Here is a 19,011-nt window from a genome sequence, read left to right as displayed (position 1 = left end):
GGCGGGGGGTGGCTATCCATGCACAGACACCTGGCCTCCACGCTGAGAGCCAGAGCGTTCAGTGTGTTCCTTTTGATTCTCCCTGCTCACTGGTTCACAGCACAGTGTGCCTGGCGGCGAGGTTCACGCATTCGGGGAGCGACGAAGTTGGTCCCTGGGTAGATGGGGGATGGAGTGGGGGAGGACACACTGGATTGGGGGGTGCTTTGGGAAATTGCATGTGTTCCCGAAAGATTTGGACACGTCTGCATAAGGAGCGGGGGGGCTTCTGTCTTAGAAAGGCTGCTTCGTAAGGCTCTATTATTAACGGGGGTGGGGGGAGCATCCTTACTTATTTAAGTATCAATTCAAAGAATAAGAAAGGAGTGCTAACGTAGACAATTATCGGAAACCAAGGAATATAAGAAGGGCGTCCTAGGCTGTGGGGAGAGGAGGGAACAGAAGATAAAACACGCACCAGTGTCCTCACTAATTCCCTGCTTGATCCTTGGGCAGGTCTCACCTCAAGGTGAGGTCTCGACCTTTCTGGGTCTCAGATTTTCCCATTTGGGGGATGAGGAGTTTGGACAAGAAGGTCTCCACGGTCCCCCCCTGGCTCCAAAGTTTCCATTTAAAAAACATGTGTGACCCAGACAGCATTTGCTTCTCACCAGCTGCGTAGCAGTACGGAGGGTGCCCAAGGACTGAAATAAACATGAACTGCCACATGGATTTCTGTTTTGGTTATAGAAAGCAAAATTGGATGGTCTCGTAGTTATTCTGTGTAGTTGCTGCACAATATGTCATTCAAGTAGCTGAAATTTCCCAATCGAATTTGCCTTTGCTGATTTGGCTGTAGAATGTCAGCCTGGCCATAGGCTAACCACTTGTTTGACTTAAAACCACAGAAGAATGCTCCAACAATGACACATTTCTATTTCTTCTCACCACATCATGCAAAATGAGCAAAGATTGGAATAGAAAGTAAGGGGGAAAAAAAAAGAGCTAGTCAGTGATCTAAATATTTTAAACATCCTGGTATTTGGCGATCTCTGGCTAATTCACAGCTTTTTTTTTTTCTTTTTTTGGTTCATTTATCATACAGTTGTTCACCCTCATGGAAGCTCCACTTGAAACTCTACTTCAGCTAATAACTTAGAAGTGGAAAAATTCGTATCTTTGTCTCTTTGTCCTTTGCTGCCCCATTTCCCCCTCACTCTTCTTCTAAGTAGCTCTTCTTTAAAATCTCCTGGGAATGTGGCAGTTTTGCCAGATGCTTAGGTGTTAGGCGTCACATGTCGTTTTTAATCTTCACGACTATTCTGTACCCTGTCTGCTTGAATTATAGATTGCATTTGTCAAATAATGACACATGCAATTGGATGTCTTCTAAGACCTTTGAAATTCAACTTCCTTGAGTTGAGATTAAACTGGGTATTATCTGCACGGCTGTGGTCAAGGCTGGGATGTTTGGAGACCTGCACAAAGGTTTTTCTAGGTCGGCCAGTTCCAACTCTTACCGTCTCTAGGGGAAAGAAAGCCAGCTCCTTTTTGCTGCTGAAAGGTGGAAATGGATACCGTAGAAACTACCTAAAAGGGGGGTCCCAGTCAGAAATGACCGTACAGTTAACGGCTTTCTCGAAGCATGACCGTCCCTCGGAACATCCTGACTGTGTGTTTCTTTGGGTGTTCAGGAAGCGTTATCTGTCGTGAGTGAGGACCAGTCATTGTTTGAGTGTGCGTACGGCACGCCGCACCTGGCCAAGACGGACATGACCGCGTCCTCCTCCAGCGACTATGGACAGACATCCAAGATGAGCCCGCGTGTCCCTCAGCAGGACTGGCTGTCGCAACCCCCAGCCAGGGTCACCATCAAGATGGAATGTAACCCTAACCAGGTGAATGGCTCAAGGTAAGGAGACCGCTGGCTCTTGCTCTCCCAGACCTCTGTTTCTCCCACCCCTGGAAAAGGCGCAAAGTGGAAATTGATCACACTTTCCCCCCGAGATGGTTTCAGAAACTGAGGGCATTGAACAGTAACACTGGGCGATGCTGAGAAAATGTGTTCTCCAGTGGTTTGCGTGGAGGATAGGGGTTGTAAAACCAGTAGTACATTTACCGAGAACTCGCTTTGAAGATGAGATGTTCAATTCCATTTCCCAGACGTGAGGGCTTTGTGGGAGGGGGCCTTGCCCACATATGGCAGAATTTGTTTCTGAGGTTTTTATTGCCTGGAAAGTAAAGCTGTCTTCTGTTTTCATGGAGGGGAGAGTGTCAGCTAGTGGCCAGGCAGAGTAGCATATGTCCAAGCCATAGGACATTGCTAACGGACCTACTTCCTGTGTCCTCCAGCCCCCCTCCCCCCAACCTTCCCTCCTCTGTCACCTTCTTTGAATGCTTGCTTTTTCTTCTCATCTTTATTTACACTTAAAACCAAGCCACCAGTGTCACCCATACGTATTAACGCTCCTGAGTTTGTCACGAAAATGCTGCGGTCACCTAGAATGTAGTAGCAAAGTATTGAATGTATTATCCCTGGCACTCAAAAGCATTTATTTTTCTTTTTCTAAATTTATCTGTTTGTTTTATTTATTTTTGTCTGCGTTGGGTCTTCATTGCTGCGCGCGGGCTTTTCTCTAGTTGCAGCGAGCGGGGGCTTCTCTTGCTGCGGAGCACAGGCTCTAGGCACGTGGGCTTCAGTAGTTGTGGCTCGCGGGCTCAGTAGTTGTGGCCCATGGTCCCTAGAGCGCAGGCTCAGTAGTTGTGGCGCACAGGCTTAGTTGCTCCGCGGCACGTGGGATCTTCCCGGACCGGGGCACGAACCCGCGTCCCCTGCATCGGCAGGCGGACTCTCAGCCACTGCGCCACCAGGGAAGCCCACAAAAGCATTTCATTGGATGTAGTTTTGAAGAGTAAGGTTGATTTCAATTATGATATAATCCCCCATATATATTCAGAAAGAATCGTATCAAATCTCAAGACAAAGAAAGAACAATTTCATGTAAATTTGCATGATCCTCCCAGAGTCACAAGAACAGCTCACAATTTTGAGTGCTTTACCGCGTATGAAGCCCTTTTACATCTGATGGCCTGTCAGTCCTCCAGGCAGCCCTGTGAGGAATGCCTTTCCCCATTGGATTGATGAGGAAACTGAGACTGAGGCATTTTCTGGCTAACCCAAATCAGTCCTTAAAGCAACTCATTTGGATTCAAATCAGGGGTGTTTGACTCCACACCCAGTGCATTTTTCCCACTCTGTTGCAGCTATAATAGGCCCTTTTTGCTACGTATATATTTTAATGCGAAATATGATTTTTATAAGTGTCATGTTTTATAAGTGCTGGAAACCGTTGCATCAACTTCTAGTGTGGTGTCCGCGAAGGCGCCAAGTCACAGCCCTCAGAGGGAGTGTCAACCATGAGGCTGGACGTGCCAAAGAGGGAGATGGGAGGGGCCAGAACTTCCCTGGGACCTGAGAAGTCAGTTCACTTCTGTGCATCGAGTTTCTTCTTGAAAGTGGGAACGATAATTCTGATGTTGCCTATTTGCTACGACGGACGCTGGTCCTTTAAAGGGAATTCAAGCCAAGGCAGACCCATCTTAGACCTCATCAAGGGACTAATTCCTAGACTTCTGAAAGGACCATGGTAGAAAAGGCAATCACAGGGTCCAGGATGCCAGAGTCCCGGCCAGTTCCCCATTACATGTAAATAATGTTACAGGTAAATCCTATCCATCTGATAGAATGGTTCCACTGACCATTCACTGTATCTATTTCCGAGACTTGGAGGCATGCAGGTAATCCTGTTCTGAAGAAGGCAGTGGTGTTTATATAAAAGGGTAATTGTGGAGCCAACGCTGTAAACATTGATGGGTTGTATTTTTTGATGGAGTCCCGTGATCCCATGCACGCCGGGGCAGTCACGGTGGGAACACTGAGAGCAAGGTGCATTTCTGAAGCGTTCTTCTTCCAAGGCTAGTTTCTACCTACGGGAAATACATCAGCACGTGTGTGTGTGTGTGTGTGCACGCGTATGTGTGTGTGTATGTGTGAGAGAGGGGGAGATTGTGTGTGCAAGGGAGAGATGATGAGAGAGATGGAGATGGAGATGGAGAGAGAGGAAGATAAATAATTAGAGAGAGAGGGAAAAACGCTTCGGGCAAAGGGCACTGAGATGGTCTCCAGCTGGCACTTAGCAGAGCGAGCCGTGCCCTGGCCCTTATTTGGGGAGTCTGGCCTAGGGCCAGCCGCAGGAATGCCAGTCTGGATTTAGCAAGGCTCAGCAAGGAGGCCGAATGAGGAGGTGAGAGCAATGTTGCAGAAAGGAAACTTTCTCTTCTTCTTGCTGAATTTAAATAAATGAATGAATGAATAAGTAAGAAAACAAATAAGTAAATGAATAACTAAGAGAGAAGTGTGAATACTGGTTCCTCCAGTGCCAGCCTGTGCCTCCCTTCGGGAGCTGGTGTCCGCCTGCCCCCCTGGCCAAGCCCTGGGACCAGCTTCCCAGCCCACGGTGGTCCCCACAGGGATTCGGGACGGGTGGGGGGACTTGAGGTGACCCTGAGCCTGGCCTACGGGCTGCAAGTCCCCAAGAAGGACACGGGCCCCCGGAAAGCTTCGCCGGCGTTCCTCGGCCGGCTGACCTTGGAAAGCTTCTTGGCCCTTCCCCTGTCGGGCAGGTGCGAAGCTGTGGACTCAGGCAAGGGTCTCTTTCCTGGGAAGGGAAATCGTTTTTGGAGAAACTGGACCGTTTCCTTGCAAGGGGATAATGGAAGCGTCAGTAGCTTCCACTCTCGGGCCCTCATGGAATCCTAAGGTGCTCAGATGCTCCCCTCAGAGGATCATTGAAGGCAGTTCCAGCTTTGGGAGCAAACTGGGATGTGTTTTGGTGGCGGCTCCGCCGAGGGGAGTCAGCCTTGTCGTGGTCCTCGTCTTCCTCCTGGATGTCCGGCGGTGCTGGCCCAGCAGCCGCTGCCCGGGAGGGGGACACGGCTGCCTGCATTTGCCTGGGAACTTGATGGGAAATGGCAAGGCTGGTGTGGAGCAAGCGGTGAGGAGCACAGGGGGGAGGAGCACAGAGGCGGGGAGCACAGGGGAGAGGAGCACGGAGGGAGGAGCACAGGGGGAGGAGCACAGCTGGAGGAGCACGGAGGGAGGAGCACAGCTGGAGGAGCACGGAGGGAGGAGCACGGAGGGAGGAGCACAGGGGGAGGAGCACGGAGGGAGGAGCACAGGAGGGAGGAGCACAGGGGGAGGAGCACAGCTGGAGGAGCACAGGGGGGAGGAGCACAGGGGGAGGAGCACAGCTGGAGGAGCACGGAGGGAGGAGCACGGAGGGAGGAGCACAGGGGGAGGAGCACAGGGGGAGGAGCACGGAGGGAGGAGCACAGCTGGAGGAGCACGGAGGGAGGAGCACGGAGGGAGGAGCACAGGGGGAGGAGCACGGAGGGAGGAGCACAGCTGGAGGAGCACGGAGGGAGGAGCACAGGGGGAGGAGCACAGGGGAGAGGAGCACGGAGGGAGGAGCACAGGGGGAGGAGCACAGCTGGAGGAGCACGGAGGGAGGAGCACGGAGGGAGGAGCACGGAGGGAGGAGCACAGGGGGAGGAGCACGGAGGGAGGAGCACAGGAGGGAGGAGCACAGGGGGAGGAGCACAGCTGGAGGAGCACAGGGGGGAGGAGCACAGGGGGAGGAGCACAGCTGGAGGAGCACAGAGGGAGGAGCACGGAGGGAGGAGCACAGGGGGAGGAGCACAGGGGGAGGAGCACAGGGGGGAGGAGCACGGAGGGAGGAGCACAGGGGGAGGAGCACAGGGAGACGAGCACGGAGGGAGGAGCACAGGAGGGAGGAGCACAGCTGGAGGAGCACGGGGGGAGGAGCACGGGGGGAGGAGCACAGGGGGAGGAGCACGGCGGGAGGAGCACGGAGGGAGGAGCACGGAGGGAGGAGCACAGGGGGAGGAGCACAGGGGGGAGGAGCATGGAGGGAGGAGCACAGGGGGAGGAGCACAGCTGGAGGAGCATGGAGGGAGGAGCACAGGGGGAGGAGCACAGGGGGAGGAGCACAGGGGAGAGGAGCACGGAGGGAGGAGCACAGGGGGAGGAGCACAGGGGGGAGGAGCACAGGGGGAGGAGCACAGGGGGGAGGAGCATGGAGGGAGGAGCACAGGTGGAGGAGCACTGGGGGAGGAGCACAGGGGGAGGAGCACAGGGGGGAGGAGCATGGAGGGAGGAGCACAGGTGGAGGAGCACTGGGGGAGGAGCACAGCTTCTGGAACTGAGCTCTGATGCAGATGTCAACTGTTCACCAAGTGCCCTCCTTCCCCCCACCGTGGAATGTCCTGGGGAAACAGGAGGCAGACACGTCTCGATCCTCTCTGTAGAAGAGGCTTTTGCCCGTCTTTTCCGAGCTCCGTGTCTGCTGGATCCACAGCCCAGTGGAGCTGCTCTGGGGTGCCCATCAGGGTTCTGCAGAGAAACAAAACCAATGGAGTGCACAGTGAAGAGCTTTACTGTAAAGAACGGGCTCACACGGTTGTGGAAGCTGTCAATTCTGAGATCTGTAGGGTGTACCAGCAGGCTGGAAACTCAAGCAGGAGGAGATGCAACAGTCTTCTTTGGTCTTTTCAAATTTATTTTATTTTCTTGTACAGCAGGTTCTTATTAGTTATTTTTTTATACATATTAGTGTATATATGTCAGTCCCAATCTCCCAATTCATCCCACGACTACCCCCGCCGCTTTCCCCACTTGGTGTCCATACGTTTGTTCTCTACATCTGTGTCTCTATTTCAGATGCAAGAGTCTTGAGGCAGAATTCCTTCGTCCTTAGGGGAAGCTCAGGTTTTGTTCTTTAGAGCTTCAGTTGATGAGGTGAGGCCCACCCACGTTATCAAGGATAATCACCTTTATCTAACATCAGTGGATGGTAGATGTTAACCGTGTCTATGAAATAGCTTCAGACCAACACCTCGATTGGCATTGGATTAAGTCACCGAGTGCAGTGGCCTGGCCAGGTGGACACAGGAAACCGACCACACCTGGTGCTTCGGGCCCCTCGGCTGGTCAGTGGTTAGTGGGGCCATTCCTTTCAGATTTCCAGATCAGCATTTCCTGGGGTTGCCCGATCCCTGTCCCTGAAGGGTCTCAGCCTGGCTGGGTGGGAAGTGTTGGGGGATGTCGCACATCAGACTGATGGATCACCAGGGCCGGCCTTCAGGCTGTGACCTTGTGGAATATTGCAAGTGGGTGGTGAGGCACGAGCTGCTCTTCGGGACATAACGGGCTGCCTGAAGGGGCGTGGACGAAGGAAAAACTCAAAATTCATCAGTGGACCTAAGACCCGTTTCACCTAGAGGACTAGAAGAGGCCAGCAGACAGACAGAGGGCTGCCCGGGATCAGATCCGCAGATTTGGCCAACTCGCTGCGTGATCTTTCTACGTGTCAGCTCCAGTTCCATAAAAGGGAACATGGGCCTGCATTGACTCTGCTTTCATTCTGGAGACCTTGAATGGGCACCTGGCTGTACCAGCTCTGCCCAAAGTGTCAGGGGGCGGAGGCCCAGGTCGTGGAGACAGGGACCCTCCCTGGAGGGGCTCGCGGCAGAGACAGGGCAGAGGTGAGCGTGGTTGAACACCAGGGGCCGGGATGCAGCTCCTAAATGGGCCGCCGCCCTGCATCTTTCCGGAGATGGTGGCTGCCTCGCCCACCACCGGGAAGCCCCAGGCCCGGGGTGCAGGGAGTTAGGGACTGCAGCAAGAAAAGAAGTGCACCTCCGGGCCCCCAGCCCAGTAGCTCCTTCTAATTGCCCCTGCTCTGAGCTTTCGTGTGGTGGACTTCCATACAGTGCACTTGCCTCTTGAAGTCAAGTTCAGGGGGAGTTTACGTAAGTCAAAAATCGGACTTTGGGGCTTCCCTGGTGGCGCAGTGGTTGAGAGTCCGCCTGCCGATGCGGGGGACGCGGGTTCGTGCCCCGGTCCGGGAGGATCCCACGTACCGCGGAGCGGCTGGGCCCGTGAGCCGTGGCCGCTGAGCCTGCGCAACCGGAGCCTGTGCTCCGCAACGGGAGAGGCCACAGCAGTGAGAGGCCCGCGTACTGCAAAAAAAAAAAAAAAAAAAATCGGACTTCGGCTGGAACGTGCAGGCTGTTACCTTTGTGGCCCCTTGTTGCTCGGGGGAAGAGCCCCCTGTACAGCCTGGGCGTTGCCAGAACGTGACCTAGCCCCTTCCGCGTAAGATACGGTCCCTGGGAATGGTCCTCTCTGTCCCTATCGACCCATTACCCTCGGAGGAAAAGGCCAAGGCTTGGAGGAGGGAAGAACTGAATTTCCCAAGCAAGTGATGGAATTCTGCAAAACCTTAGCCCCAATGCGCACACAAGCTCCTGAAATGAAACACGAGTGGTGAAATGAGATCGACTGCCATTATAACAGAGCTCTATAAAAAATAATAAAAGGAAAAGAGGAGAGAAAGGAACCATGCTTTGTGAGCCAACAGGGATGTAATTGTGGGTTTGGCTTGGCGGCTGCTGTATCAGAGGACATGATTCTTACAGACACTAATCCGATCGCACATTGTGTAGACACAAGACATCATTTCTCAGCTTTGGTGGTCCCCGACACCCTGCCTTTCCCCTTTCCTCACTCCAGCCTCACACACAAGAAACCCCCAAGTGTTCACACAATGGAGACGTCAGTGCAGCCCAGCTGGAACAGCTGTTCACAGAGGGCCCTGCTGGGGCTTCAGAACTGCCTGGCCTCCAGCGAGCCCCCAGCTGATGGCCTTAATTCTATGTGAGGTTCCTAAGGCTCAAGCCACTGTAGACTGGCAAGACAGACCAAGAAACACACACACACACACATGCACACGCACACTCGTACTCACATACGGTCCACAAGAAAATTGTCTTCCATCACAAGCAGGCAGTATGGTATGCAAGCCTGTACTCTCTCCCAGCATCCCTGTCTCAGAGATTCAGTCGACTCTCAGGCTGGTGGAATTGGGCATCCTTCATCCTTCCACAGGCAGTAAAAACTCCTGGTAGCCCACCAGCAAGTCGCGGCAGTTCCGTGCTTCCCACCTGGAGGCTCGCTGCAGCTGGAATTGAAAGACTCTGTGTGCCACACTGTGAGCCCTGCTCCTAGCCCGGTACCCAAGCCACCTGGAGTCATTAATCTATCGTTGGAGTCTGTTGGGTGAGAGGTCCCCTGGTGCGCTGACTTTCAAAGTGGGGCCCTAAGATCCGCTGCATCAGCACCGTCTGGCAGGTCGTTAGAGATTCAGATTCTCAGGCCCTGCCCAGACCTGCTGAGTCCGAAGCTCTGGGGGTGGGACCCAGCACTCCTGCTTTAACAAGCCCCCCCCCACACACCCTAGGATTCTGACACTGGCCTGAGAAACACAGTCGCGTTGCAGCATCCAGGGAGCTAAAAACGTGAGAATCCCTGGAGCTGGATAAAGGTGGCCTATAGAGTGGATAATCTGGGAGAACAAAGTGCAGAGGACGGTTCGCTCTCAGGAAGTCTGTCTGCCTAGGTGGAGGGGCGCCCTGCTCGCCTCTCACCGCGGTGGCTTTTGTCTGGCTGAGCCTGTGAGGTGAGATATTGGGCCTCGCCTCTCTCTGTTGTCTGGGAAGGAGATTCACTGTGTGCTGTGAAGAACTCCAGCCTAGGATCAGATGACAGGATGCTTTTGATGTAATATTTAAAAAGCATGCTGTCTGGAGTGTGATGAAGATGACAGAAGAGGGGGCTACCTGACTGGTCCATCCTGGTGTCAGACATCCTGGTTACGCACGGAGTCATTCATTCATCCAACAAGTATGTACTGAGCACCTCTTATGTGCCGTCACTGTTGTAGGTACTTGACATACAGTCGTAAAACATACACAAAAATACTGCCTCTCTAAGTTCACTTTCTAATGGGAAAGACAGCCAGGGAACCAGATAGCTAATTACAGGCTAACAGGTTAGATTGTGGTAAATGCCGAGGAAAAAAAATAAAGCAGGGCAGGGGGTGGCAGTTCTGGAAAGGGCAGCCTGAGAAGATCACCTCTGAGAACATGACATTTGAGTCAAGTCCCAAAGTCAGTGAGGGAGAAGGTCCCATGGTTAACCAGCAGGAGACGATTCCAGGTAAGTGCAGAGACCCCGAGGTCAACCTGAAGTGTTGGAGGACAATTGTGGCTAACGTGCAGTGACCAAGGGGAAGTGACAGGGGCTGAGGTCGAGTGATCGTGAGGCCAGCGCGGGGCTTTGATCTTCGCTCTGAGCGAGCTAGGAGACCACCGGGGGCTGTAAGCAAAGGAGGGGCGTGGTGTCACTCAGATTTAGCAGGATCTCCCTGGCTCCTGTGCTGAAGCCGAGACCGCGAGGAGGCCCTTCAGGAGTTCGGGGAAGAGATGGTGAGGCCTGCGTGAGGGAGGTTGCGATGCAGGGGCGGGAAAAGTGATTGCATTCTGGACATATTTTGAAGGTAGAACTGATGTGTTTTTGCTGACGGGTATGGAGTGAGGAAGAGGGCAGTCAGGCTGAGCCCCGGGTTTTGGGGGTGTACCCCAAATGAGGGGTTGACAAACCACAACTGGAATCCTCCTGAGAATCGAGCCTAGGCCCCTCTAAATATCAGCCCAGACACAGGGGGCTTGCACTTACCTCTAATAAGCACCAGGCAAAAGAGGAGGAGCTCTGGACTCCTTGCCTGAGTTCAGGGGATCTTACTCTTTAAACCAGTGGTTCTCAGCCACCGTGACTGTGCCCCAAGGGAGCCATTTGGCGGTGCCCGCAGACATTTTTTTTTTTTTTTTTTTTTTTTTTTTTTTTTGCGGTATGCGGGCCTCTCACTGCTGTGGCCTCTCCCGTTGCGGAGCACAGGCTCCGGACGCGCAGGCGCAGCGGCCATGGCTCACAGGCTTAGTTGCTCCGCGGCACGTGGGATCCTCCCGGACCGGGACACGAACCCGTGTCTCCTGCATCGGCAGGCGGATTCTCAACCACTGCGCCACCAGGGAAGCCCCCGCAGACATTTTTGACTGTCACACCCGCGAGGCGTCCCTGGCGTCTAGTGAGTTGAGGCTAGAGGTGCCGTTCAGCGTCCACGCAGGACACACAGGACAGCATCTGCCCCCAAAAGGAATCATCTGCCCTCAAAGGTCTGTAGTCTCTAAGTGGAGAAACTCTGCACTAAACCATTTATTCGGTGTTTACTCTTCATCATAGACTGTGTTTGCTATGAAGATGAGTTAAGAGAAGCTTACGGTCCATCAAAGGTGAAAAAGATTCCGTGAGGTCGCATGACAAGTACAAGTTCAGGGGGTGCTCTAGGGCCTGGCCATAGCAGGGATGAGAGTATGACTCAGTTTCCCCAGGCAGGGAAGACTCCCAGGGGAGTGGTGTTAATATTTCTATAACGCACTGTGATTTCTTAATAGATTTTAGGATACAACATATCATCCAGTTTCCTCATCAAATCTATGAGACGGCATTAAGATTATACCCATTTTATGCATGGAGACCATTGCGTCTCCATAACTTAAGTCCGCCTGCCGTGGGCCATGTGACTCCAGGCCTGTGCTCCTCTTCCTCCCTCAGGGCTGCTTCCTTTAGCCAGGCATCACCTCCGTGTTGGCAGGGACGGTGGAGTTTCTCCAGGTGACGGATGAGCAATGTGTCCGATTTTTTTGTCTTCTGAGAGGCGTTAAATCCAAACAGCAACCATATTTTTATTTCTTGTATATATTACACAGTTAAAAAAATTTACTTTCCTATCATTTTACTTTATTGTAACAGATCAATTAAACTACTCTCATCTTTACATTCCCTTCATGAGGTGATTCCAAACAGAACCACATTTTAAAAATAATTAGTGTGATGGGAGACCTACGGCCTGGGCCCAGTGGTGGCTCTCAGTAATACTCATTGGGCTGAAATTAAAAATAAAAAATTCTCAGTTTTAGGATAGTGACTATTCCAATTCCCTGTGTGTCATTGTGTTGGAAGAGGTGCTTTGCCCAATTCCTGCCTACAGAACAAGATCTTGGCTGAAGGTCTTTTAACATCAGTTTTCTCATTTTACATGGAATACTCAATATTTGACATTTGAAAGCGGCTCCCTGGGACTGGTTTCCCTCATGCCTTTTCTACTTTGATGCATTGAGATTTGACTTCATGTATATTTTCTTACATCTTCTAGAAGACTTGATGTCTTCTTTTAGGACGGTGAAATTTGCAGCTATAATCACATTTGTTCCTTTCTGCCTTCAGGTTCTGAATCCGATTGGCATAAAAGATGTTTCCTAGTTAAGCTTGGCCACCTTCCAAACCTTCCAAGCTGTGGGCGGCTCAGTGTTGGAGACTGGAAAACGAGTGGTTTTCCCAGCTGTGCTAGTGAGGTCGGGTGGTAATAGTCTGTCCTACTTGTAAGGGACCTTGAGTCTACAGACCTCAGTTCATTGGGCTGCACGGCTGAGACATGGATTGAAAGGGCCTCATTTGGGGAAGATTTAGTGAGAGAGTCAAGTTCTCTGGGGCTCCCTCTCTGCCTGGAGCAGACTTTCTCTCATCCCCCTTCCTTAGAAGCCCTCGGGAGCATCTTTGCCATTTCTTGGGGTGTCAAATGGATGCACACCGTTTTGCAGAACAGCCTAAGAGCTGTGCTCTTCCTTATGATGTAGGTAAATCCATCAGGTCACCGTGGATATTGACATTGGGACAAGGGCACTGCTTGGCATTTTCTATCCCGAAAGGAAAATCATTTTGGTTAACCAGAATTTACATAGCCTTTTAGGAAAATAAAACCCTGAAAGCACCCTATGGCTATCGGTGCTTAATTCTCTCCTCTCTGAAAAATGAAAGTGTTTTGAGAAAAACACACACACACACACACACACAAGATAGAAAAAATGCCACATCTTTGTCAGGTAACTATTCGTAGACATCTTATTCTACAGAATAGTTTACTCTAAAGGCTAAATACCCAAAGGATGCGTTTCCTCCTCAGTTTTCAAGATCTAAATGTGCTGGGATCTTGCTGATACCCATTTTCGGCTGTTAAGAGAAATATACACTTAAACCATGAAACTTTCTCAGGGAAACTTCAAACCCCTTTTGGGGACAAAGAACTCACTGTTGGTGGTGACTTTTTAAATTAATCTCGTCTTCATCTGCTTCGGAGAAGGGAGAAGGGAACAGGCCTGTTGGGAAGAGGCTGAAATTCCAGGTGCAGGGGAGAATATTTAGTAAGGGTAAAAATAACACACAGCTGTAAAGACAAACATCTCCAGTTTCAGTTCGAGCCCAGAGTGCTGCGTGAATCACTGCCGAGCTCCACCCGCTGCTCAGGCCATGGGCTCTGAAGCAGCTTTTCCACTGCCTCTGATTCAGAAATAAACCAGACCTGCAAATTACCCCGGCGCTTTCCAGACAATCCCCTCCTTGTCTGGGGTCCTAAAAATAACTTTTGTGGTGATTACCTCCATTCATGGCGTGAAACTTGATTAGGAGTTGGTTCGGTCGATTAGGACCAAGTGTGTGCTTTTAGGATTCTTATGAAGAAAGCCACCTGAGGAGGAATTGATTCCTATTCAGGTTTAAGGCAGACTTGGGGTGCACGCCCTGGCCAGCATCGCCAGCACCCTCTCGTGGACCTGACCTCTTTGGACTGTCAGGGTAGAGCTGCCAGAGCAAGCCTCTGTAGTCTAGCTCCAGCATCAAGTTCTTAACATGAAGTCACCTAATAAACGAAAAAGAACATTTGGGAAGATAGTGCCATATTCTAATAAACCGTAATGAGCTGACGACTGAACGGGAGGAAACATCACTTGCTCATCCACAAAAGGGTCGGATGGGATGTGGACCGCGCTCTCCCAGGGCAGAGCGTGTGGGCTGGGGAGAGGGGCTTCACCCGCCCAAACGCAGGCACCGCGAGAACAGGGACGCCGCTGGTTCCCCAGCACCTGGGACAGTACCTGGCGTAGACCCGCTCCTCGAGTGTTTGTGACACAGGTAAATGGATAAAGAAGATGTGGTACATATGTACGATGGAATGTTACTCAGCCATAAGAAAGAATGAAATAATGCCATTGGCAGCAATACGGATGGCCCTGGAGATTGCCATACTGAGTGAAGTAAGTCAGAGGGAGACAGATATCATATGATATTGCTTATATGTGGAATCTTTTTAAAAAAATGGTACAAAGGAACTTATTTATAATACAAAACAGAAATAGATCCACAGACATAGAAAACAAACTTATGGTTACCAAAGGGAAAAGGGAGGGGAGGGATAAGTTAGGAGTTTGAGATGAACATATACACGCTACTATATATAAAATAGATAAACAACCAGGACCTACTACTGTATAGCACAGGGAACTGTACTCAGTATTCTATAATAACTTATAAGGGAAAAGAATTGGAAAAAGAACGTGTGTGTGTGTGTGTGTGTGTGTGTGTGTATAAAATACATACCTGAATCACTTTGCTGTACACCTGAAACTTACACAACATTGTAAATCAACAGTACTTGAGTAATTTTTTTTTTTTTTTTCGGTACGCGGGCCTCTCACTGTTGTGGCCTCCCCCGTTGCGGAGCACAGGCTCCGGACGTGCAGGCCTAGCGGCCACGGCTCACGGGCTTAGTTGCTCCGCGGCACGTGGGATCCTCCCGGACCGGGGCACGAACACGCGTCCCCCGCATCAGCAGGCGGACTCTCAACCACTGCGCCACCAGGGAAGCCCGAGTAATTTTTTTTTTTTTAATGAATGAATTGAGGAGGCCCAGGGCCAGATGGCCGAGGAGAATCTAGGGAGTGTGGATTTGTCGGAAGGCGCTATGGGCCGAGGAAGGGCTTGGGTTGCACGTGGCCAGCGTGGACTTGTCCTTGTGGAAGATGACTCTGGTAGCAGGAAAGCAGACTCTCTGGAAGTAAAGCTCGAGAATACTCCACCCTCTGATTTATCCCTCTCCCCCTCTTTTACCTTTGGTCACCATAAGTTTGTTTTCTACGTCTGTGACTCTATTTCTGTTTTGAAAATAGGTTCATTTGTACCATTTTTTTTTTTTTTAGATTCCACATATAAGCGATATCGTATTGTATTTGTCTTTTCTCTGTCTGAATTACTTCACATATACACACTACTATATATAAAATAGGTAATTAATAAGGACCTACTACTGTACAGCACAGGGAACTCTACTCAGTATTCTGTAATGACCTATATGGGAAAAGAATCTAAAAAAGAATGCATATGTGTATATGTGTAACTGAATCACTTTGCTGTACACCCGAACGAAACGAACACAACATTGTAAATCAACTGTACTCCAATAAAAGTTTTTTTTAAAAAATATGCATTTCAAATGTGAAAAAAAAAAATACTCCACCAGCATGTGATGGAGAACAAGGCAGGGGAAAGCCGTCCCCAAGTGCAAGAGGGATTCAGGAACAGGAAGGAGGATGGGGCTTGAAGAATGGGTAGATTTTCGAGAGGACTGGCAGGTTTGCCTTCACCCACTAGGAGAAGTTCTATCAATTGCCCAAATTCGATTTTGACTTGCCTTGGGCTTTCTCTCAGGCCTGAGCGCCTCCACTAACTGTTGTGAAGTGAGGGTGGATCACAGACTGAAGGTGGCTGGTGAGCTCGGCCCTGTCCCTCGGGGCTGCGTTCAGTGACATTCTTGGATAAATGAGGTCCGTTCCCACTCAGCCCAGGGCACAGCGCACCCTTGTCAAGCTAACGGTCGTATCTGTGCCATTTCACTGCGGGCTGTTTTCTGTGATGGAATCTGCCCTGCTGTAACTAGATTCTGATGTGAGAAAACCAATGTCAGATGTCAAGTTTATTTTGTTTTTCAAAAACCAAAGCCCTAATTTTAACGTCTTGGTACATTTTTATAGGCACATGACCCCTTTTCAAAGAAAGAGACTATGTATGGAAACAGCTAAAAGAAGCTTTTGTCTTGGGCTGGGGTCCACTTAATCTTAAAAAAATTAGCCGGACTACTTTCTCAGTGGTCCAGCTCCTGTCCTGGTCCTCAGTGCTGTCTGCTTAGCCCCACGATCTGAGCCACAGGCATTCCCACTCTCCTCTCTGAGCACAGACACTTCTTCTCTGATTTCCTCACGCTCATGAATATTCACCCATCATCTCTGCAGAGCTTGCACCCTGCTGAGCACCTCAAGGAAGGTTTGGGGAGGAACATATGATGTTCCACTGTAAATCAAGGTGGCCACCTTCTTTTTTAAACCAGACTTATCACAATTCGTGTGTGTGTCCAAATAAATGTTGCCGCCTTCCGCCTCTCCCGGGAGGCTCTGCCTTTGTCTGCACGGGGCTGGCCCTACTCACCTCACATCTGCGCCCTATCCGTGACTGTCTTCAGGGCCACTCCCAGAATATTCTTCAGGAAATCCCCAACAGTGATGACCTTGAATCTTCTGAGGGTCCATCGCATCATGTGTTATGTCTGTGAAAGAGGCCACTCGTGTGGAGTTCCCGGGGGAGGTCCTCTAGCATGGTGGTCAAGTCCTTGGACTCAGGACCCCAACTCCGTAGGTTCAAATCCCAGCTGCTCACTGCTGGTTGTGTAACCCTTGGGCATGACCTGCCTCCATCCTCTCTGCAAGTCACCTGTCGTGTTGCCGCTGCTTATTGGTATTTGACCTCGTGGGATTGTGTGGATGAGATGAATAATAACAGCTAACACGTCACATTTACTGTGTGTTCAGCGCCGTTTTGAATGTTTCACTGTAACATGAATACATAAAACAAGTTTGGAGCCATCCCTAACCTGGGTAAGCAGTCAGATACGGGATAGAAGATGAACCAAATAAGGTCTGTAAGTATTTGTTTGCCCACCACACAGAGGCAAATTTGAATTTAAACCATGTAAATTAGAAGACTGTGGAAACTGGAATATGTAGCATTCCATCTCTCGAGATTTTTTTCATTTTTTAATCATTTATTTTTTATATTTTTGCACCCATTTTTCTGGTTGGCCGGTTCTTTCCAAAATCAGTGTCAAGAAATGGTAAGGGGCTTCCCTGGTGGCGCAGTGGTTGGGAGTCCGCCTGCCGATGCAGGGGACGCGGGTTCGTGCCCCGGTCCGGGAGGATCCCACGTGCCGCGGAGCGGCTGGGCCCGTGAGTCGTGGCCGCTGAGCCTGTGCTCCGCAACGGGAGAGGCCACAACGGTGAGAGACCCGCGTACCGCAAAAAAAAAAAAAAAAAAAAAAAAAAAAAAAAAAGAAATGGTAAGCATGGAGCACTGGCTGAGGAAATACAGTCTCCTAGTTCCTGTAGCTGAAGCAGCTGAGAGCTGTGTGACTGGAGCATCCTGCTTTCTGTGTGGTATGTTCTCAGGTCTGTTATGGGATGCTGGGAAGGACACTGCTTGCTGCATCACCCAGTTCTCTTCAAGAGAAGCCACGAGAGAAACTTCTCTCAAGTTTCAGCCCAGGAAAAGCTTTGCTTCTGCTGAATGACTGGTTCATGTGTATCTTTCTGACACCTTGAATTGTCACAGGATAGACTTCCTTTTTTGCTTTGGCAAGTAGAAAGTTCAGAGATAGATTGATGTTCTACCTTGAACAACTATAAGTAGTAAGCTTACTCAATGTGCTGATTTTATCTCTTGGTTAATTGCTTTTCTGCCCTCATATAACCTTCACTTCCATTCCTTTGATCATTTATGTCTTGTGTGCGTGTTTGCAGCCCACCTCAAGTGTCACATAGTTTGAAGAAGGAAAGGGGAAGAAAGTATATTCAGAGCCACCACACATACACATAAATAGAACTCTGGAGTTGCAGAGGGAAATGTTGGACTCTCCTCCTTAGAAAAATGTTAATATAAGCTAAGCATTTGTTCATCCAAGTAGCTTCTGGAGAGTCCTGCCCGGGGGCTTGGGAATGGAGCTTCCCAAGCCTCTGATTCTATAACCCTACAAGAACCCAGTGGAGTTTGGCAGCATGTCTGACTTCTCCCCTTAATTTAAATATAGTAGGTTTTCCAACTTAGTTGATAGTCTTTGCCATGTTCTTTCATCGTTAATTCATAATACTAGTATGTTTTAAGAAGTCAGTGATCATATTCTCAACTCACCTTAATTCTCCAAATGCTACTTAAGAGTGATGAATTAATTGAGGCTCAACAGGCCATCTTAGTTGGGCATGTGTCTCCAGTTATCAGAAGAAGGGCACCAACCCCCTATCTTGTTCATCATGAAGGTTGAGGGGGTCTCTCTACATTACTTCTCTATTTTCTAGAGTGACCGCAGTTACACCCAAGTGGCATGGAAATCTGTTAGACTGCTGCAGAGATTAAACTCCTAAAGTTTTGTGGCCCCAAGGATGTTTTAAGGGACTTGGAGGCTGACACACCCAACTTTTTGGCACCCCAGCTGTTGTCCAGTGCCTTCCTGGAATTCTGCAGTCTGAAACAGCCTCCCGCTCTCAGGGCAGCCCCGGCCCAGTGTGGGATTTCTCTTGCTGTGAGCGGTCTTCCTGCCTTCCGTCCCTCTCACTGGTGCCACGTACTGTATGGGGTTGTCAAGACCAGTGTTTTGTGGGTTACAAATAAAACCCAGACCTGAAAATGTGAGTCTGAGAATATGGTTAAGACACAATAATTTTTCAATTTATTTTATGTGATAAGAACACAACATGAGATCTACCTTTTAAACAAATTTTTAAGTGTACCTTATTGTTGACCAAAGTTACCAAGTAGTACAGCAGATCTCTGGAGCTTTTTCATTCTACTTGACTGAGACTCTATGCTGGTTGATTAGTAACTTCCCCACTTCTCCCTCCCCCAGCTCCTGGAAACCAACATTTCACTCTTTGATTCTCTGAATTTGACTTTTTTAGATACCTCATGTAAGGGGGAGTCGGGGAGTATTTGTCTTTCTGTGACTGGCTTTTTTCACTAAGTATAATGTTCTCAAGGTACACCTGTGCTGTCATCTATTTCCAAATTTCCTTCTTTTTAAGGAGAATAGTATTCTATTGTACGAGTGTACCACATTTTCTTTA

At 50.0% G+C, this 19,011-nt stretch overlaps 1 protein-coding gene across 13 annotated transcripts in view; it reads left to right on the top strand.

Annotated features, from left to right (window-relative positions):
• Nucleotides 1-19,011, top strand: part of ERG (ETS transcription factor ERG) — a 280,990-nt gene that overhangs the window by 216,094 nt on the left and 45,885 nt on the right. For all 13 annotated transcript variants that reach the window (XM_059065278.2, XM_059065280.2, XM_067035112.1 and 10 more), the window contains one exon: nucleotides 1,674-1,891. In XM_059065278.2, the coding sequence (XP_058921261.1) occupies nucleotides 1,674-1,891 (218 nt within the window). The remainder of the gene's footprint in view (nucleotides 1-1,673; nucleotides 1,892-19,011) is intronic.

This window comes from Kogia breviceps, chromosome 5 (genome assembly GCF_026419965.1).
Source record: "Kogia breviceps isolate mKogBre1 chromosome 5, mKogBre1 haplotype 1, whole genome shotgun sequence".
NCBI classification, from domain to species: Eukaryota; Metazoa; Chordata; class Mammalia; order Artiodactyla; family Physeteridae; genus Kogia; species Kogia breviceps.
Note: the sequence above shows the minus strand (reverse complement) of the source record. Positions and strands in the feature narration are given on the sequence as shown.